The sequence below is a fragment of the Oncorhynchus tshawytscha genome, linkage group LG04, assembly GCF_018296145.1.
Source record: "Oncorhynchus tshawytscha isolate Ot180627B linkage group LG04, Otsh_v2.0, whole genome shotgun sequence".
Taxonomy (NCBI): domain Eukaryota; kingdom Metazoa; phylum Chordata; class Actinopteri; order Salmoniformes; family Salmonidae; genus Oncorhynchus; species Oncorhynchus tshawytscha.
Window position 1 is genome coordinate 24453776 of NC_056432.1, and position 22325 is coordinate 24476100.

At 43.6% G+C, this 22325-nt stretch overlaps 1 protein-coding gene across 1 annotated transcript in view; it reads right to left on the reverse strand.

Annotated features, from left to right (window-relative positions):
* Positions 1-3025: 3025 nt before the first annotated feature.
* Positions 3026-22325, reverse strand: part of LOC112248365 (E3 ubiquitin-protein ligase DTX1) — a 58868-nt gene continuing 39568 nt past the window's right edge. Inside the window, exons 4-10 of the mRNA XM_024417323.2 lie at positions 14532-14593; positions 14220-14381; positions 8806-8867; positions 8506-8655; positions 8025-8186; positions 7090-7179; positions 3026-6657 (exon numbers count right to left, since the gene is read on the reverse strand). Of these exons, the coding sequence (XP_024273091.1) occupies positions 6433-6657; positions 7090-7179; positions 8025-8186; positions 8506-8655; positions 8806-8867; positions 14220-14381; positions 14532-14593 (913 nt within the window). The 3' untranslated portion in view covers positions 3026-6432. The remainder of the gene's footprint in view (positions 6658-7089; positions 7180-8024; positions 8187-8505; positions 8656-8805; positions 8868-14219; positions 14382-14531; positions 14594-22325) is intronic.

The following is a 22325-nucleotide window of genomic DNA, read 5'->3' on the forward strand; positions in this document are numbered from 1 at the left end:
TATTAGTAGATGATCTGGATAGGAAACACTCTGAAGGTTCTAAAACTGTTTGAATCATGTCTGTGAGTATAACAGAACTTATTTAGCAGGCGAAATCCCGAGGACAAACCATTCAGATTTTGTTTTTTGAGGTCACTCATTTCAATGGGGTTTCATTGGGAATCCAGATTTCTAAGGGACCTTCTTGCAGTTCCTATCGCTTCCACTGGATGTCAACAGTCTTTAGAAATTGGTTGAGGTTTTTCCTTTGTGTAATGAAGAAGTACGGCCATCTTGAACGAGGGTAACTTGAAGTGTACTGTTAGATAGAGGCGCGTGACCAGAAAGCTAACAGTTTGTTTTCCTCCTGTATTGAACACAGATCATCCCGTCTTCAATTTTATCGATTATTTACATTTAAAAAATACCTACATTTGTAATAAAAAAGTAGTTTGAAATGTTTTGGCAAAGTTTACAGGTAACTTTTGAGATATTTTGTAGTCACGTTGCGCAAGTTGGAACCGGTGTTTTTCTGCATCAAACACGCCAAATAAATGGACATTTTGGATATATATCGACAGAATTAATCGAACAAAAGGACCATTTGTGTTGGCTGGTGTCACGCCCTGGTCATAGTATTTTGTGTTTTCTTTATTTATTTGGTCAGGCCAGGGTGTGACATGGGTTTATTTTGTGGTGTGTTTGTGTATTGGGGTTTTGGGATTGTGGCTTAGTGGGGTGTTCTAGCAAAGTCTATGGTTGCCTGAGGCGGTTCTCAATCAGAGGCAGGTGATTCTCGTTGTCTCTGATTGGGAACCATATTTAGGCAGCCATATTCTTTGAGTGTTTCGTGGGTGATTGTTCCTGTCTCTGTGTTTATTGTCACCAGATAGGCTGTTTAGGTTTTCACGGTCCGTTTGTTGTTTTGTATTTATCGTGTTTCTTCATCATTAAAGATGTATCGAAGTAACCACGCTGCATTTTGGTCCAACTCTCCTTCGACGGAAGGAAACCGTAACAGCTGGATTCACAACAAGTGTTGCTTTAATTTGCTATCTTGCATGTGTGATTTCATGAAAGTTTGATTTGTATAGTAATTTATTGAATTTGGCGCTCTGCATTTTCACTGGCTTTTGGCCAGGTGGGACGCTAGCGTCACATATCCCAGAGGGGTTTTGACAAAGGCACACCTTTAATTGAAGTGCATTCCAGGTGACTACCTCATGAAGCTGGTTGGGAGAATGCCAAGAGTGTGCAAAGCTGTCATCAAGGCAAAGGGTGGCCACTTTGAAGAATCTCAAATATAAAACATATTTTGATTTGTTTAACACTTTTTTGGTAACTACATGATTCCATATGTGTTATTTCATAGTTTTGATGTCTTCACTATGTACAATGTAGAAAATAGTAAAACATGTGTCCAAACTTTTGGCTTGGTACTGTGTATATACAGTTGAAGTCAAATGTTTACATACACTTATGTTGGAATCATTAAAACTAGTTTTTCAACCACTCCAGAAATTTCTTGTTAACTATAGTTTTGGAAAGTCGGTTAGGACATCTACTTTGTGCATGACACAAGTCATTTTTCCAACAATTGTTTACAGACTATTTCACTTATCATTCACTGTATCACAATTCCAGTAGGTCAGAAGTTTACATACACTAAGTTGACTGTGCCTTTAAACAGCTTGGAAAATTCCAGAACATTATGTAATGACTTTATAGAAGCTTCTGATAGGCTAATTGACATCATTTGAGTCAATTGGAGGTGTACCTGTGGATGTATTTCAAGGCCTACCTTCAAACTCATTGCCTCTTTGCTTGACATCATGGGAAAATCAAAGGAAATCAGCCAAGACCTCAGAAAAAAATTGAAGATCTCCACAATCTGGTTCATCCTTGGGAGTAATTTCCAAACGCCTTAAGGTACCACGTTCATCTTTGCAAACAATAGTACACAAGTAAACACCATGGGACCACGCAGCCGTCATACCGCTCAGGAAGGAGATGTGTTCTGTCTCCTAGAGATGAATGTACTTTGGTGCGAAAGTGTGAATCAATCCCAGACCAACAGCAAAGGACCTTGTGAAGATGCTGAAGGAAACAGATACAAAATGATCTATATCCACAGTAAAACCATATATCGACATAACCTGAAAGGTCGCTCAGCAAGGAAGAAGCCACTGCTCCAAAACCGTCTTAAAAAAGTCTGACTACGGTTTGCAACTGCACATGGGGACAAACTTTGAGAAATGTTCTATGGTCTGATGAAACAAAAATAGAACTGTTTGGCCATAATGACCATTGTTATGTTTGGAGGAAAAAGGGGGAGGCTTGCAAGCCGAAGAACACCATCCCAACCGTGAAGCACAGGGGGTGGCAGCACCCCCACAACCCCCTGTGCTCAGCACTAATGCAACTGTTTATGTCCAAAAAAATGTGTTGTATTTTTGCTCTGGTTGTCCTGAAAAGAAAATAGTAAAACACTTAATTGTGAAGCTAAATGTAAGGACAGATAAATGAAAGTCAGATAAATGAAAAGCTGTTTTTTGCTGAGGTCTCAGGACTGATAGGGTTAACACCTTCCTTGGTGATGGAGGTGAGTGAGGAGAGGAATGGGCCTCAGCTGGGAGGGAGGGGGTCTGGGGTGTCAGACCATCTGAGCTGCTGTGTCACGGCTAGGACTGGGAAAGGGGAGATGCGCCCCGTGACAGACACCATAGGTTGTCCTCGGGATTACCAGGGAGACCTCCCATGACAGCTCCACAAGCTGTTCCTCCAGGTCTGGAGGGGAAGCAGGAGGACTGGGGTGTATCGGTTTTAGTATTCACCCCAGTGCCTGCATGCATGCATACCCAACCCCCATCTTTCTCACACATCACCAATATTTATCAGCCAGTGACAGAAAATGACCATAAAGCAAAATTTACTGCATAACGATGCTCAGAGCACAGGGCAGCCCGGAGAAGAGGGGAACAGAAGAGCAAAAGGATGAGGACATGGTGGTAACGAAAGACAGTAAAGAACGAGAGGAGAGAGAAGGTCAAACAAACTACCCCGTTGAGGGCACATTTATTTTCCACATGAAATAAACAAACATGCAACAAAATCATCCCAATCCAATAGAGACTGGTTCAGATTCAGAGCCCTTTAATGTCTAATCAATGTCTCTAATCTTGCCTTTATTTTTTTGTCATTCATTTTATTTTACACTTCAAATCTCCATTTCTCTTTGTGTGTTTAATTGAATGCTTTATATGTAATATGTTGCTTCTGATGAGAAATTAAATGTGAATGTTAAACCATAACCACATTGTTCTGACATTTAGGCATTGAAAATGCAGATGATGACCTGATGACCTTTTATGTGAAACAGAGAGAGGAGCAGCAAAGTGCTATTTCATGCTCATCTCTCTCCATCAAACCCTCTTCAGAGATCAAAACACACAGATAAGTATGGAGCAGTCCACCATGCCAGTCCACACAGGACACAGCTCGATGACATCTCTAATGACTTCATAACATTTTTCACCTAGAACATTTTTGCCTTGTCAGCAGACTTGTTGACGTCTTGAGTAACATGCACTTCTATGACATTTTTTTTATTTCAGCCCCCAAATGTCTACTGTTTGAATATTTTAGAAGTTTAAACCAAGCATTTTCACACACACACACACCAATTTGTTGCAGACATATTTGTGTACACAGATAAGTGCAATATGCTGTTGGATGTTTTCAATATGATCGTGAGGTAAACTCTTCATGAGAAAGGATACCACACCTAATCAATATATGCTATGGAGAATCGTATGGAATGTTTCTTTAATTACTGTAATATAACAATGTTGCACACTATGAATGCTCAATTGAAAACAATCAATCTTTTAAAAAATACATCAAAAATATGTGTTCTCCTATATGGAGAATTTGAGCTATACCTTTGGATCACTGTCTCCTTTGGTCACAAATGGACACGCCTTACAGAATGTTGAACATCCATTCTTCTGTCCCCAACACCTCCTGATCCCTCCTGCTACACATAAGGTACAAATTGGTCGCATATATAATTGCATAAATTCTATTCCTCTGTCCAAAACTAGACCATAAAATGTCTGCTCACAATTAAGCTCCCATGTACAGACCACTGAACGTATACGGACTGTATGTGCACACCTGAAAAGCTGAGGAGGCCTAGACAATGAAATATTTGATTAATATTACAGGTACATATGTAAGCATTTGGAGACTGGAAATCTGAGCATGATCTGGTCTTGAAACATTAACTGAAAACATTTTTCCTATACAACTCAATGAGTCTCACTTAAAATGGAAAATTCCCTGATAAGACTGAAATAATTTCTTTCATGTTTTTCCCTATTACGAGGGTGACAAAAAGCTTAACATGTGTCAACTTGCAAAAGGATAAAGAAGAAATGAAAAGACCAAATGGCTCTTGTTTTTCATTCTCACCAGTTTGAGGTACTGACAGTATCCTCCTAGTGGTTCTCTTAGGTTATACAAGGTAAATAACAGAATTAGAATTCTATGGTCAATGACCCATCTGGGGTATAGGGTCGACGTCATGCTGCTAAACTCCCCCCAGCCAATAATAAAGAGGAACTGCTGTACTTACTGAATCCCTCAGGGGCTCCGCTTCACACAATCTACATTAACAACAGCAGCAAACGCTAAGACTACTGCTAATACAGTATAAGACTCTCATAACCTAGCATACACATTTCAACAGTCCCTGACATACTGGCAAATCACATATGCCAGATGTGATTTACTCATTTTACATGTTTCTGTGTGTATATAGATATGTGGGCGGGTAGATGTGAATGTTTATTTTCTTATATAGAAGAGTATAAAAATAAATTAAACTTATACCATATGACTCAAATTGAGCATACATGTACATTTAAAGGTAGATCACATTTGCAAATGTATAGATATATACTGTATATATATTTGAAGCAATACAAGACACGTTTGTAAACATGAAAATAAAAAACAGCAGCTATAGTAGCCAATACATTTAAAGACATCTTCCAAAAATGAAAGGATTAATTAAAGAAAACTGCTGCCTCAAAGTGCTACGGAAGACTATGATTCAGTCCAAGATATTCAAAAGCATTTAAAGGATCAAACCCTGTGAAATGGGTGGCGCACCATAAAAACCTCAACAAGAATCTCTTCTGGATTATACCAACATCTCCACTCATTAAAATGGATCAGTTAATATCAATAAGGAGCATACCGTTTCAACAAACATCTACCTGGTCGGTTAGATGCTTATGTATGAACCTATATCAGGTTTCACTTCCAAAGGCATCCTCTCTGGTTGGCACACCATTAGAATAGACATTTACTGTGAGACGGCTGGGTCCTCAGATCCTCTGACTGGCTCTCTGTCAGGTGGTGCATTTGAACAATCAATAGAGTCGTTGGCCAATGGCGCAAAGCCCTGTGAAACAGCCCTGTGTAGCCAATCAGAGATGTCCTCTCTCCTTTCTGAGAATCACATAGCCATGACTGTCCACTCAGATCTACAGACAGCTTTGGTGTGTAAAACCACCAAGCTAAAACAATGTGTACTATTGTTAGCAATAGGCCTCACTTTTAAAAGACTCTCACTAGCAACCACATCTGATGTCATAAGTTCAACTGTGTAGATTTGGTGTGAATTAGACTAATGCAATTCTGATCTGGAATTGCAACCATGCTTTTCAAATTATATAAGTAAATTCTGCATATTAAAATTCTCCTGAAGATTTCCACACAAACACCAACTACAACTTGATAAATCGCTTCCCTATTCTTTCAAAAATGCACATCTGAAAAAAGTTGAATAAATGTGGCCAGACATGTAGAGCCTTTGGAGCCCTAGCCAACTGTTTAGCAAAAGTCGCAGTTATGTATGCGGTCAACATTCAATGCAAACTCTGGGCCATATGTTTCGGTGGTGAACATTAACAGACATCTCCTCCAATGCCATGATGTCAGTACAGAAGAGGAGGTTCAATATCCTGTCTCAGAGGAATCAATGACTGTTGATGTGCATCAATGTCTAAACCCCACAATAGCCAGTACACATTGAGATCAGTTTTAAATCCTGTCTTTACATTCCTTTAACCTATCAGGTTGAAATTTTGGCAAAAACACACCTGCTCAAGGCATGAACAAAGAGACATCAGTCGGAAAAGTTTTACAGTTATGTTTAGGTAAATGCAAATAACAGTATAACACAATCATGACGTTATCGTGTCATATTATGTCATTTGCTATATATTATGTTTGCCCACATACAGAACATGAGGGTCTGTAGGTCTGTTCTGGGTGTGGGGAGCAAAAGACGGCTATCTGGCCTGCATGTTGCCTCCTCATTCAGAGGCCCTGTCAGATATGGATATGGGAGGTGGTCCTCTGGGGCCTCTCTGTCCCCCCCTCTCAGTCCTTCAGGTTGTCCTGTCCCACCCCTTGGGCTGACAGCTCTGTCAGAACGTTGTCCAGGTAGTTGGGGTCTGGGTAGCCGTGCCCCGTCAGGTTGGAGCCAAACTCTGTCTTGTGGTGGATCTCATTCCACACCACTGTGTCTGACTCTCCCGTGGTGCTGGACGTGCCGATGGTGAAGATGAGGCGGCGGTCCCATGCCATGATCAGGAGCTTCAGGACCTGGGGACAGACAAATGAGAGCCCAGGTAGATGACATACAGCAGCTCACAGTGCACTGTAATCACCATCTCTCTTTCTAGTTCATTCAAGGGGGGTATGGAAGGGAATTGGGATACAGTATCTAGTCAGTTCCACAACTAAATGCATTCAACCGAAATGTGTCTTCCGCATTTAACCCAATCCCTCTGAATCAGAGGTGCCGGGGGCTGCATTAATGGACCTCCACATCATCGGCGGTCGGGGAGTAGTTGTTGTTGCCTTATTCAAAGGCAACACTGCAGATTTTCCCACCTTGTCGGCTCGGGTATTCAAACCAGCGACCTTTCGGTTACTGGCCCAATGCTCTTAACCGCTAGGCTACCTGCCTACTACATCATGTATTTTGAAGAACTGTTCTTCCCATATACAGATAGATAATACTGTAAGTCTTACCCTCCTGCCTTTGTTATTGTCTGGGAGGTAGCAGTGCCGGGGGAACCCCCTAGCGCTGAACTTCTTCCCTGGGTTGGGATGCTCTGTGGTCTGGTGAAAAGGACAGAAACAGTCACAACCCCTCTCTTTCTCTTTCAATTAACATTCAGCCAAGAGGGAAATGTCAAATGTGCCCCGGGACGAGCTTGTATATTCGTAGTCTGACTACTCTGGTGGCTTTATTTGCACTCTTTTAAAGCATTAATTTTGGAGGAAATGGCTGCCCCTCCCAAATGAACCCTTTCCCCCTTTCATCAAGAAACATGTTCTTTATAAAAGCTGTAAAACAACCAATTAACTGTCATGTTGTGTGATGCAGGTCGTATGTGTTGACATGCCACACCATACTCATTGTACTCCACTCTACTTCAGAATGTACTGTATCATTACTATATTGTGACTTTCTTACACAGAGTACAGCTGTCAGTGTAGATGTGTTAAAAGGGGGGAGTGAGGAGTCTGAGTGGTGTGCAGGGGCACTGTGAGTGGGCCGTGGCATGTTGTTCTGCTGCAGTGTGGATGACAGGGGACAGACAGCCCCAGCCTCTCTCTCCCCTGCACAGGGATGCTCAGCCTGCTCTTCTGGTAGAAAGGTCACTTTATTGACTCTATTAAAGCTCAGCTCTGCAGAAAGGATGAAATATGCAGCCCTCTCCTCTCCCTGCAAAGATAGGAGGTGAATCGTTCTCTCTTTCTCTTTATGAGGATGCAGTCACACGGCTTAGGGACACTTCAACCCCCTGAGCAACACGAAACACGTTATCAAATACCCTCTGAAGCCTCCTCATGTCAGACACAGCAGTGTTATAGCACCGTAGATGGAAGAGAATAGACTTAAGAAGGACAGCCAGTGGATGAGTGGACTGTGTGAGTGTGGAGGATATGAGGGTGGTGACCTGTAGGCCAGCAGGAATGTCATAGACGATGCGGATGGTCTTGGCCTCTGGATAGCCGGGCAGGCAGTGGGGGATGACATGGTACTCCATCTTCCCAGGGGGCTGTGTGCCTGTCTTCTCCCCATAGATAGCCTTACAAGTGGGGCACTGCAGACTGCCATCCTGGATAGGGACAGATTCAATGTTCAATATTCATAACTAATCTAATCAAACCAATTTAATCTAATCTAGAGTTGGTTTCATGACTGCGATCCCTCTTCTGTCCTTAATTGACTTTTAAAATGACCATGAACTGTGTTTAGCAGAGTAAGAACTGCTTCCGATTAGTTTGATATCAATCTAATCTAATTGTTATCATAGCATAACCCATCACATCAAATGGGGGGTGTAATTTCACCCACTACTTTACAATTTCACCCACTACTATACAATATAATATTATGATACCATAACAAGCGCTGGCACGTATGCGCCTTCTCACCTTGTTGCCATTGTTGTACATGGCAACCAGGCACAGCAGATGGTACATGTGCCCACATTTGCCAAGTTTGCCCACCACCTCTGGCTTTATGCCCTTGACACCCTCGTAGCCTGATGACATCACCAGCCTCTCCCTGCAGATGGTGCAGTCCTGGGAAGGGAAGGTGAGTGGGCACCAGTTAGACCATAAGAGCTACTGCATGTTACTGTAGGGTTGGGATGCATAGCAATAATACACTGTATAATGATTACAAACTGTATTAAAACTGTGTACGTGTGTGTCATCCAGGACTCTCCTTACCTCATCAGGGGCTACTTTCACTTTCTCTGTGTATCGCCGCACCACATCCTCTGGGTTTTTCCCTTGCAATCAAACACAACATTGAAGGCATGTGGTTGAAAGGAACAAAAAACACTTAATCACACACAATCATTACTCGCAGACAGATGCATTTTGTCCTTTGAAGACCCAAAGATGACTAGATGAATCTGCATAAGGAGACCTCTATTTGAGCAATAGGTAAACTCAGTGACTGGTCTGGGTCTAAAGTACCATAGCCCTGCTTGATTGTGATGAGACCAGTCCAAGAAGAGAGTGTGGGTGAATAAATACAGTGTGCGATGTTGAAGAGGAGGTCACCTTCAAAGTGACACAGAACAATGAGCCATCACCCACACACTAGGCTAATCTCAGAGTGAAACCAAGCTAGCATAGCTGACAGGAAGAGGGAGAAAGAGACAGAAAAATGAGAGCGACAATGTGATTAATCGATGGAGAGGGTGAGAGAGAGACAGAGAGAGATTGAAGAAGGTTTGAGTTAGGGGAGAGTGGGGTAAGTTGAGACATCTTTTACATTCAGTATCACTACGTCAAGGAAAATATAGTATTCTTTCAGGATGTTGTGTATCTCTGGAAGTAATCAGAATTCATGTAAACAACCGTTTTGAAAACATAGCTTGGCACAATTTACCCTAAGTATGGAGTAAGTTGAGCATAGGTTGGGTAAGTGGTTGATGATCTCCTGTGACAGTGGGTGATGGTGCTGGTAGGTCAAAGTTGAATTCATGGAATGGGGGTGTGGTATATTGTATATCTTAAATGTATACCCACATTCTTTTCAGATATAGATCTATCTGTTCAATATCACTTCCCCTTCCATTTCTGGACCAGTTGTTGTTTCAATGTGACCATCCGTAGGCAAGTTCTCTGCATTTGAGGCTACTAAGTCTATGAAACGGTCTGTAAAATTCTTGATATGTTTAGCATCTCAGACTCAATGTGATCAGATGAGACCTTGTGTTCCTCTGCTACTCTATCATAGCCTCACTTTCACACAGGTACATTCTCATTTTCTTTTTTTCCTTCAGTGTCATTCAGTCTATTTTATCATCCCTTGCTGCAGCTCGAATTGGACTTCTTCCCTTCTCTCACTTCCTTGGCTGCTCTCTCAAGAACCTCAACGATGATGTCAGCTTTGTAACAATAATAATGCACTATCCTGAGTTCATATGCATGACACATTGCAAAAATACTATGCATATTATGCATAAAATGGACTAAATGTGATCATTATTTGTATGGGGTATCATAGCCATTGGCTCAACTTACCCCAAGGCAGTGGTGGAAAAAGTACCCAATTGTCATACTTGAGTAAAAGTAAAGATACGTTACTATTAAAATGACTCAAGTAAAAGTGAAATCACCCAGTAAAATCCTACTTGAGTAAAAGTCTAAAAGTATATCGTTTTAAATATACTTAAGTATCAAAAGTAAATGTAATTGCTAAAATATACTTAAGTATCTAAAGTAAAAGTATAAATCATTTAAAATTCCTTATATTAAGCAAACCAGATGGCACAATTTTCTTATTTAAAAAAAAAGCTACAGGTAGGCAGGGGCATGCTCCAACACCGCAACATAATTTACAAAGGATGCATGTGTTTAGTGAGTCCACCAGATCAGAGGCAGTAGGGATGGCCAGGAATGTTCTCTTGATGTGTGTGAATTAGACCATTTTCCTGTCCTGCTGAGCATTCAAAATGTAACGAGTACTTTTGGGTGTCAGGGTAAAAGTATGGAGTAGAAAGTACATAATTTTCGACTCTGTCAATCACCGTATTCTTATTGGCAGACTCAATAGCCTTGGTTTTTCTAATGACTGCCTCGCCTGGTTCACCAACTACTTTGCAGACAGAGTTCAGTGTGTCAAATCGGAGGGTATGTTGTCCGGTCCTCTGGCAGTCTCTATGGGGGTGCCACAGGGTTCAATTCTCGGGCCGACTCTTTTCTCTGTATATATCAATGATGTTGCTCTTGCTGCTGGCGATTCCCTGATCCACCTCTACGCAGACGACACCATTCTGTATACTTCCGGCCCTTCCTTGGACACTGTGCTATCTAACCTCCAAACGAGCTTCAATGCCATACAACACTCCTTCCGTGGCCTCCAACTGCTCTTAAACACTAGTAAAACCAAATGCATGCTTTTCAACCGTTCGCTACCTGCACCCACACGCACGACTAGCATCACCACTCTGGATTGTTCCGACCTAGAATTTTTGGACTTCTATAAGTACCCAGGTGTTTGGCTAGACTGTAAACTCTCCTTCCAGACTCATATCAAACATCTCCAATCTAAAATCAAATCTAGTCGGCTTTCTATTACGCAACAAAGCCTCCTTCACTCACACCGCCAAACTTATCCTAGTAAAACTGACTATCCTACCGATCCTCGACTTCGGCGATGTCATCTACAAAATAGCTTCCAATACTTTACTCAGCAAACTGGATGCAGTCTATCACAGTGCCATCCGTTTTGTTACCAAATCACCTTATACCACCCACCACTGCGACCTGTATGCTCTAGTCGGCTGGCCCTCGCTACATATTCGTCGCCAGACCCACTGGCTCCAGGTCATCTATAAGTATATGCTAGGTAAAGCTCCGCCTTATCTCAGTTCACTGGTCACGGTAACAACACCCACCTGTAGTACACGTTCCAGCAGGTATATCTCACTGATCATCCCCAAAGCCAACACCTCATTTGGCCACCTTTCCTTCCAGTTATCTGCTGCCAGTGACTGGAACGAATTGCAAAAATCGCTGAAGTTGGAGACTTTGATTTCCCTCACCAACTTTAAACATCAGCTATCTGAGCAGCTAACCGATCGCTGCAGCTGTACATAGTCCATCTGTAAATAGCCCACCCAATCTACCTACCTCATCCCTATACTGTTTTTATTTACTTCGCTGCTCTTTTGCACACCAGTATCTCTACTTGCACATCATCATCTGCTCATTTATCACTCCAGTGTTAATCTGCTAAATTGTAATTATTCGCTCCTATGGCCTATTTATTGCCTACCTCCTCATGCCTCTTGCACACAATGTATATAGACTTAATTTTTTTCTACTGTCTCATTGACTTGTTTATTGTTTATTCCATGTGTAAATCTGTGTTGTTGCATGTGTCACACTGCTTTGCTTTATCTTGGCCAGGTCACAGTTGTAAATGAGAACTTGTTCTCAACTAGCCTACCTGGTTAAATAAAGGTGAAATAAAAAATAAAAATTAAGGTCACCACTATGAAAACTTAGGACAATAAAGAGGCCTTTCTACTGACTCTGAAAAACACCAAAAGAAAGATGCCCAGGGTCCCTGCTCATCTGCGTGAACGTGCCTTAGGCATGCTGCAAGGAGGCATGAGGACTGCAGATGTGGCCAGGGCAATATATTGCAATGTCCTTACTAAGACGATGCTACAGGGAGACAGGATGGACAGCTGATCCTGTCATCGTAGTGACAGAAAATGACAGTGACAGAAAATGTGTAACAACACTTGCACAGGATCGGTACATCCAAATATCACACCTGTGGGACAGGTACAGGATGGCAAGAACAGCTGCCTGAGTTACACCAGGAAGGCACAATCCCTCCAAACCCACTGTTGCAGGACCAGACAGGACTGGCAAAAAGTGCTCTTCACTGACGAGTCACGGTTGTGTCTCACCAGGGGTGATGGTTGGATTAGCGTTTGTCGCCGAATGAATGAGCGTTACACCGAGGCCTGTACTCTGGAGCGGGATTGATTTGGAGGTGGAGGGTCCGTCATGGTCTGGGGTGGTGTGTCACTGCATCATCGGACTGAGCTTGTTGTCATTGCAGGCAATCTCAACACTGTGCGTTACAGGGAAGTCATCCTCCTCCCTCATGTGGTACCCTTCCTGCAGACTCATCCTGACATGACCCTCCAGCATGACAATGCCACCAGACATACTGCTCGTTCTGTGTGTGATTTCCTGCAAGACAGGAATGTCAGTGTTCTGCCATGGCCAGCGAAGAGCCCGGATCTGAATCCCATTGAGCATGTCTGGGACCTGTTGGATCGGAGGGTGAGGGCTAGGGCCATTCCCCCCAGAAATGTCCGGGAACTTGCAGGTGCCTTGGTGGAAGAGTGGGGTAACATCTGCAGCCATGAGGAGGAGATGCACTGCAGTACTTAATGCAGCTGGTACTGACTGACACCAGATACTGACTGTTACTTTTGATTTTGACCCCCCCCCCTTTGTTCAGGGACACATTATTCCATTTATGTTAGTCACATGTCTGTGGAACATGTTCAGTTTACATCTCAGTTGTTGAATCTTGTTATGTTCATACAAATGTTTACACAAGTTTGCTGAAAATAAACGCAGTTGACAGTGAGAGGAAGTTCCTTTTTTTGCTGAGTTTAGTACTTTCAATTATTTTTACTTAAGTACTTTACAACACTGCCCCAAGGTAAACATTTTGACTATATTAGCCCACACAGCTACAAGGATGCACTTTCATCCTAGGTTTAGAACCTCATATTGTAGATTATAGAGACCTCAACTGATGTATAAAACAATCTTTTGGACCTAACTTGCTCACCACTTTGCCATGTGGTTTTTTCTTTCACAGATTCCATGAAATTATGACCTCTTCCTAAATATTTGGTCACACTTCATTTTGTGTATGGTTTCCTAGAAACTAGGGATGACTCAACTAACAATTTGGCTCAACTTACCACACTCTCTCCTATGCATTTCAGGCACTGCCTTTTTAATGGCTTCATTAGCCGGCTCAAAGGCCTCTTTAGCCTCCTTTTGAGTGGCAGCCAGAACAGGTCAGGATAACCACAAATATCTGTCCTTTTCTGCCTTGCTCCACGTGGGCTATGCTGCACCAACACAGGAACAATTGGCTGCGACCCATTAGTCAATCTTTGTTGTCATCCCATCCCAATTTCACCGCCTGGGTCTAAGGCCGGGGATGGAAGGATAGAGGGAAGAGAGGAATGGAATAGAGGTGGGGTCTGGGTAAACAGAGTGATGCAGGGCTGGAAAACCCACAGCCTCACTGACCAATTAGGACAAAAACTTGCCCGGGGTCGCCTGGAATTTCCACAGCGTCAAATAGACTTTGGCCTAGCGCCAAACCTAAAGCCACACATCTCACCACTAGATCATCATCAACCCATCTCACTACAATAGCTTCCTCTTAATTATAGTTGTGGAAAAACTCTGTTCATTTCAATGTGGTGGGTGTGACTGTTAGCCCTCCCTTTCCCTTCTTATCCAGAGAAGATATTTACTTTACATCTCAATGTCTCAATAGCATCTGTCTCACGCTCCATGACAGACCCTTCTCCCCTCCAGTGGTCCTAAGAGTCCTCCCTGTCATACATACAGACCTCTCCTGAGGTGCTTCTTCTTGGTCTTGCGGCAGATGCCGTTGACCCCAGGCACAGGCTTCATGTCACTCTTGTTTATGGGCGGCGGGTGCAGAATGGGTTTAGGGGCCCTGGTCAGACACACAGGCAGGCCAGCCGCACACATCAGGATACCGGTAATACCTGGCATAGACACACATGCATACAATAAAGAAAAGAGTCATGTTGGTTTACTATTATGAGTAAGAATGGATGCGAAAGTTAAAGCACTCAATTAAATGCAGCCTCGGGAAAAAAAAGTTCTTTCTAATTGCAAAAGAGGAGAACAATTACCTGCAATTGCTGGGTGAACTGGTCCAGAGACAGTAAGGTTCTTAACAGGGAGGGGAGGGACCCTACAGAGAGAAAAACATCCAATATGAAATCAAGTTTTCAAAAGAGTAAAAAATAATGACACTACAGTTAGTTCATACTTTTTAAGAACCGCACATTCTCAGTTAGAACGGCCACACTTACACAGATGTGGAATATGATGCCATTGTGCGAATAGTCCATGGTCACGTGTACTACACTAGCTATACCACAAACACAGTCAGGACAGCTTGACTTATCTACTGACTGTTGAACCAGGGCATGATTCAGAACACACACTCCACACAGAGGACGAAGACGGTTGTTTACTCTCAGAGACATCTAAAATAGAAAGCGATAGAAAGCTGTGCACAAAGCATGTGGGTCACGAGGAGCCTGTGTGAGTGTGTGTTGGTAAGTCCCTTTTGAGAAAACATGACCTCAGCTCCAGTCTGGTAATAGAGGGCACTCCCACACAGGGCAGACCAGGCTGCAGAGAAAGGTCACCTGTCAGAGGAGATAGGGTAAGAGACCGCAGACTGAGCTTCTGTTGCTGCTGCTGCTACTCTATGTGAAGAAAAAGAACAACTGATCTGCAGTGATGGAGAGGACCACATAGAAGAAAAGGCAGCCATTTTGGTGTCAACACAACCAAAACAGTTGAGTGCTTAGACAACGGTAGCAAAGAAGAGAGCAACTTCGTATGACTGAATTATTACACTGTATTAACTTACATAGTATTTCAATACATGCAAGAAGCATGTCACTTAATTACAGTAGAATGATATACATTTTCTCAGTTTCCCAAAGGTGTTATGTAACATTAATACCATTGATCTAGGAGATCCCTTCCCCCATCTCTCTCTCTGTCTCTTTCTCCTCTCTCTCTCTCTCTCTCTCTCCAGCACCTCCCTTATAAAATCCCTAACAAGATGCTGCTTTGATATGAGTAGAGTCCTGTAATCCTTTGCCAGGGGATCCTTTCAATGAACTCTGGAGAAATAAAAGGCCCACGTGACCTGGACACTCTGGGTCTGACCTTCCTTATCTCCACTCACTCTCAGGGGAACTATTGTAGTGCTACGCAGGGCCAAGCCACAGAGTAGTAGAGTAGAGATTTGAAGCGTGAAGGCCAGGGTAATGACCTAAACTATAGCATTGATGTATACTACCATTCAAAAGTTTGGGGTCACTTAGAAATGTCCTTGTTTTTGAAAGAAAAGCACATTTTTTGTAAAATGTGATCAGAAATACAGTGTAGACATTATTAATGTTGTAAATGACAATTGTAGCTGGAAAACGACCCATTATCAGCAACCATCACACATGTGTTCCAATGGCACGTTATGTTAGATAATCCAAGTTTATCATTTTAAAGGCTAATTGATCATTAGAAAACCCTTTTGCCATTCTGTTAGCACAGCTGAAAACTGTTGTTCTGATTAAAGAAGCAATGCAGCTGGCCTTCTTTAGACTAGTTGAGTATCAGGAGCATCAGCATTTGTGGGTTCGATTACAGGCTCAAAATGGCCAGAAACAAAGCACTTTCTTCTGAAACTTGTCTGTCTATTCTTGTTCAGAGAAATGAAGGCTATTCCATGAGAGAAATTGCCAAGAAACTGAAGATCTTGTACAATGCTGTGTACTACTCCCTTCACAGAACAGCGCAAACTGACTCTAACCAGAATAGAAAAAGGAGTGGGAGGCCCCGGTGCACAACTGACCAAGAGGACAAGTATGTTAGAGTGTCTAGTTTGAGAAACAGACACCACACAAGTCCTCAACTGGCAGCTTCATTAAATAGTACCCGCAAAACACCAGTCTCAACGTCAACAGTGAAGAGCGACTCCGGGATGCTGGCCTTCTAGGCAGAGTTCCTCTGTTCAGTGTCTGTGTTCTTTTGCCCATCTTAATCTTTTCTTTTTATTGGCCAGTCTGAGATATGGCTTTTTCTTTGCAACTCTGCCTAGAAGACCAGCATCCCGTAGTCACCTCTTCATTGGTGACATTGAGACTGGTGTTTTGCGGGTGCTATTTAAGGAAGCTGCCAGTTGAGGACTTGTGAGTTGTCTGTTTCTCAAACTAGACACTCTAACGTACTTGTCCTCTTGCTCAGTTGTGCACTGGGGCCTCCCACTCCACTTTCTATTCTGATTAGAGCCAGTTTGCACTGTTCTGTGAAGGGAGTAGTACACAGCATTGTACAAGATCTTCAGTTTCTTGGCAATTTCTCTCATGGAATAGCCTTCATTTCTCTGAACAAGAATAGACAGACAAGTTTCAGAAGAAAGTGCTTTGTTTCTGGCCATTTTGAGCCTGTAATCGAACCCACAAATGCTGATGCTCCAGATACTCAACTAGTCTAAAGAAGGCCAGTTGCATTGCTTCTTTAATCAGAACAACAGTTTTCAGCTGTGCTAACATAATTGCAAAAGGGTTTTCTGATGATAAATTAGCCTTTAAAATTATAAACTTGGATTAGCTAACACAACGTGCCATTGGAACACAGGAGTGATGGTTGCTGATAATGGGTCTCTGTACACCTATGTAGATATTCCATAAAAAATCTGCTGTTTCCAGCTACAATAGTCATTTAAAACATTGTTAATGTCTACACTGTATTTCTGATCAATTTGATGTTATTTTAACAGACAATAAATGAGCGTTTCTTTCAAAAACAAGGATATTTCTAAATAACCCCAAACTTTTGAACAGTAGTGTATGTCAGACAGCTGTGTGCATGTGTGTCCCATGTATGCTTGAAAGACATATATAATTCAGGCGTTTCATGGAGGGCATTGTTTGTGATTAAACAACTCATTCCCACCAGAAGAGAGCAACATCCAACAAGAGCCCTTAGCGCTCTCACAGGCACGTGGAAGTGCTACAGCATTTGTAAACATTACATGTTAACACCATGAGATCATTCAACCATATAACCTCTTGCTGAGCAAAAACACCCAACAGCATTCCTTTCTACATTTTATTTCAAAATATGGGAAGCTAGTATATCTAACTTTAAGCTTTTAACAAGACCCTTGAGTTCTTCTGGGGCCAGTGACCTGGTCCTTCCTGCAGCTGCAGCTGGGGCTCATGCGTTTGGGCCACTGCTGACCTACATCCTCCCTCCACCCCTTCACCAGGGCCATGGTCACGAGTCTACAGTTGCTAACCTAAAGGCCTCACACTTGCTCCTAAGATCTACTGAACATTTAGTTGTATTTACATCTATTACTAAGGCTGCTGGTCAGATTTTACCAGGAGGAAGTACCTTACAAATGTACAGTAAAGGTACACATGTTCACTGAACACATATGCGTTTAGGCTACAGTATTGTAGGAGTGTTGTCGTATTCCATGAGTTAGTAAGGACCCATTAACCTTTTTAATCGCCTTGGTTCCGTCAACCCTTGGCACTCTCTTCATTCTCTGCTCTCTCTTGTCCTCACCTCTCTCCCAGACTGACTTTCCAGCCTGACTTGAGTAGGACTTAATTAAACTGAGAGCAATGTGATTTCCTCCCGATAGAACAAATTAGGCCCTGTTAGAGAAATGCTGACGGAGCCATTATATCACCTCATCTGTTTATCTTGCACCAGGAAGACAGGGGGAGAAAAGGAGAAAACTACAAAAATGCTTCATTTTATATTGATGTGATGGAGGACTGGGAGAGGCAGGCAGGCCCTGCCCAGGGAAAGAGAACAGCAGGAGTAATGCACTTCACAAAGCACCCAAAACAGACAAATAAGCAATAATGACACAGAGCATCTATACAATTTCATCGGTTTGGTCTGGATGGGCCTTCATAATTTATTCTGTTATTTATCCTTTAATTCTATCTAATGGAGACAGGGCTGAGGGCTCCAGTGGAGAGCAAAGCAGTGCAGTGGTAGGGCTGTGTAATCCCTGCTGCTTCCCCTGGCCTGTTCTCACCAGATAGCTAGCTCTCCAGTCTGAACAGTCCAACACCGTTAATCAATTAACAGAAGGAGACATGAGCACCAAAACAAATCCTACTCACTCAGCCAAGGGCAGAGAGCTGGGCAGCATAGTACCATTAACTGCTTCATAATTCAATGAGCTAGAAGTGCAAGTATAAAGGATCTCTCTTACCATGCCTCCTCCTTTGGTGTCTTCATCTTCAGAACACACAGAAAGAAATAAAAACAATTCTATCTTTTAGACAGCACAAACAATCTCTGGGTTTATCTGTGTTCTCAAATGGGGAAGTGAATGGAGGAAGTTGAGATGAGGAAGTGGCTTGCTGATGTTGAAATGACAAAAATCACCTGCTAATTGTCTCTTTGTCAAATTCGCATCACAGAGGACTGGAGCAAACTCTGCAAGTGTCTCTGCAACTCTGTGCTCTGTACACTGCGGATAGACAGATAACCAGAGGCCTTGTTCATTAGGAACTATCCCTCAAACACTTAATAAGGTGATATGCTCCTTATTATACTAACCCCTAGGCTACCTGGGGTGGCAGATAGCCTAGCGGTTAGAGCGCCTACATAGGCGTAGAGGCCCAGATCAAATCCCAGAGCCGACAAGGTAAAAATCTGTTGATCTACCTCTAAACAAGGCAGTTAACCCACTGTTCCTAGGCTGTCATTGAAAATAATAATTTGTTCTTAACTGACTTGCCTAGTTAAATAAAAGTTTAAAAAAATTAAAATTCCACTCTAGTTTCTTCCTATTTGGAAGAATAAGTTACTAGTTGTAGGGTTGTTTTTATACCTTGCTTTTATACATGTTATGGCATTTCTTATTTAGGTGCAGAAGATCAAGCGTAAAGGACAATTGGAAAGCGAATTGCAGGTGGCAACCATTGGAAACTCAATATGAAAAGCAAATGTGAAATGCCAAGACAGACCAGTAGGGGGTGCTCTTTACTCCCCCTCTGATATTCACGATGAAGTCACAACAACCACAATGTTCGAGGAGAGGGAAACTAAGCCTGAAATTATCTGGTAGTAAACGAGTTAATTAGACTACCTTATGATCATTTACATGTTATCACAAGGTTACGATTTCAACTGCATTCTTTGTCATTGGCAACAGAGGTATTGTGTCCAATATGCGTGGGTTTTACTGTTATCTGTCCATAAATGCACTAGCTGAAATGTGTGAGGGTATTCACGAGTCTGTGTGTGAGGGCATTCACGTGTCTGTGTGTGACGGTATTCACGTGTCTGTGTGTGAGGGTATTCACGTGTCTGTGTGTGAGGTTATTCACGTGTCTGTGTGTGAGGTTATTCACGTGTCTGTGTGTGAGGTTAATCACGTGTCTGTGTGTGAGGGTAATCACGTGTCTGTGTGTGAGGTTGTTCACGTGTCTGTGTGTGAGGTTGTTCACGTGTCTGTGTGTGAGGTTATTCACGTGTCTGTGTGTGAGGTTATTCACGTGTCTGTGTGTGAGGGTATTCACGTGTCTGTGTGTGAGGGTATTCACGTGTCTGTGTGTGAGGGTATTCACGTGTCTGTGTGTGAGGGTATTCACGTGTCTGTGTGTGAGGGTATTCACGTGTCTGTGTGTGACGGTATTCACGTGTCTGTGTGTGAGGGTATTCACGTGTCTGTGTGTGAGGTTATTCACGTGTCTGTGTGTGAGGTTATTCACGTGTCTGTGTGTGAGGTTATTCACGTGTCTGTGTGTGAGGTTATTCACGTGTCTGTGTGTGAGGGCATTCACGTGTCTGTGTGTGAGGGTCATTCACGTGTCTGTGTGTGAGGTTATTCACGTGTCTGTGTGTGAGGTTATTCACGTGTCTGTGTGTGAGGTTATTCACGTGTCTGTGTGTGAGGTTATTCACGTGTCTGTGTGTGAGGGTATTCACGTGTCTGTGTGTGAGGGTCTTCACGTGTCTTCACGTGTCTGTGTGTGAGGGTCTTCACGTGTCTGTGTGTGAGGGTCTTCACGTGTCTGTGTGTGAGGGTCTTCACGTGTCTGTGTGTGAGGGTCTTCACGTGTCTGTGTGTGAGGGTCTTCACGTGTCTGTGTGTGAGGGTCTTCACGTGTGTGTGTGTGAGGGTCTTCACGTGTCTGTGTGTGAGGGTCTTCACGTGTCTGTGTGTGAGGGTCTTCACGTGTGTGTGTGAGGGTCTTCACGTGTCTGTGTGTGAGGGTCTTCACGTGTCTGTGTGTGAGGGTCTTCACGTGTCTGTGTGTGAGGGTCTTCACGTGTCTGTGTGTGAGGGTCTTCACGTGTCTGTGTGTGAGGGTCTTCACGTGTCTGTGTGTGAGGGTCTTCACGTGTCTGTGTGTGAGGGTCTTCACGTGTCTGTGTGTGAGGGTCTTCACGTGTCTGTGTGTGAGGGTCTTCACGTGTCTGTGTGTGAGGGTCTTCACGTGTCTGTGTGTGAGGGTCTTCACGTGTCTGTGTGTGAGGGTCTTCACGTGTCTGTGTGTGAGGGTCTTCACGTGTCTGTGTGTGAGGGTCTTCACGTGTCTGTGTGTGAGGGTCTTCACGTGTCTGTGTGTGAGGGTCTTCACGTGTCTGTGTGTGAGGGTCTTCACGTGTCTGTGTGTGAGGGTCTTCACGTGTCTGTGTGTGAGGTCTTCACGTGTCTGTGTGTGAGGGTCTTCACGTGTCTGTGTGTGAGGGTCTTCACGTGTCTGTGTGTGAGGGTCTTCACGTGTCTGTGTGTGAGGGTCTTCACGTGTCTGTGTGTGAGGGTCTTCACGTGTCTGTGTGTGAGGGTCTTCACGTGTCTGTGTGTGAGGGTCTTCACGTGTCTGTGTGTGAGGGTCTTCACGTGTCTGTGTGTGAGGGTCTTCACGTGTCTGTGTGTGAGGGTCTTCACGTGTCTGTGTGAGGTTATTCACGTGTCTGTGTGTGAGGGTCTTCACGTGTCTGTGTGTGAGGGTCTTCACGTGTCTGTGTGTGAGGGTCATTCACGTGTCTGTGTGTGAGGGTCTTCACGTGTCTGTGTGTGAGGGTCTTCACGTGTCTGTGTGTGAGGGTCTTCACGTGTCTGTGTGTGACGGTCTTCACGTGTCTGTGTGTGTGGGTCTTCACGTGTCTGTGTGTGAGGGTCTTCACGTGTCTGTGTGTGAGGGTCTTCACGTGTCTGTGTGTGAGGGTCTTCACGTGTCTGTGTGTGAGGGTCTTCACGTGTCTGTGTGTGAGGGTCTTCACGTGTCTGTGTGTGAGGGTCTTCACGTGTCTGTGTGTGAGGGTCTTCACGTGTCTGTGTGTGAGGGTCTTCACGTGTCTGTGTGTGAGGTCTTCTTCACGTGTCTGTGTGTGAGGGTCTTCACGTGTCTGTGTGTGAGGGTCTTCACGTGTCTGTGTGTGAGGGTCTTCACGTGTCTGTGTGTGAGGGTCTTCACGTGTCTGTGTGTGAGGGTCTTCACGCGTGTCTGTGTGTGAGGGTCTTCACGTGTCTGTGTGTGAGGGTCTTCACGTGTCTGTGTGTGAGGGTCTTCACGTGTCTGTGTGTGAGGGTCTTCACGTGTCTGTGTGTGAGGGTCTTCACGTGTCTGTGTGTGAGGGTCTTCACGTGTCTGTGTGTGAGGGTCTTCACGTGTCTGTGTGTGAGGGTCTTCACGTGTCTGTGTGTGAGGTCTTCACGTGTCTGTGTGTGAGGGTCTTCACGTGTCTGTGTGTGAGGGTCTTCACGTGTCTGTGTGTGAGGGTCTTCACGTGTCTGTGTGTGAGGGTCTTCACGTGTCTGTGTGTGAGGGTCTTCACGTGTCTGTGTGTGAGGGTCTTCACGTGTCTGTGTGTGAGGGTCTTCACGTGTCTGTGTGTGAGGGTCTTCACGTGTCTGTGTG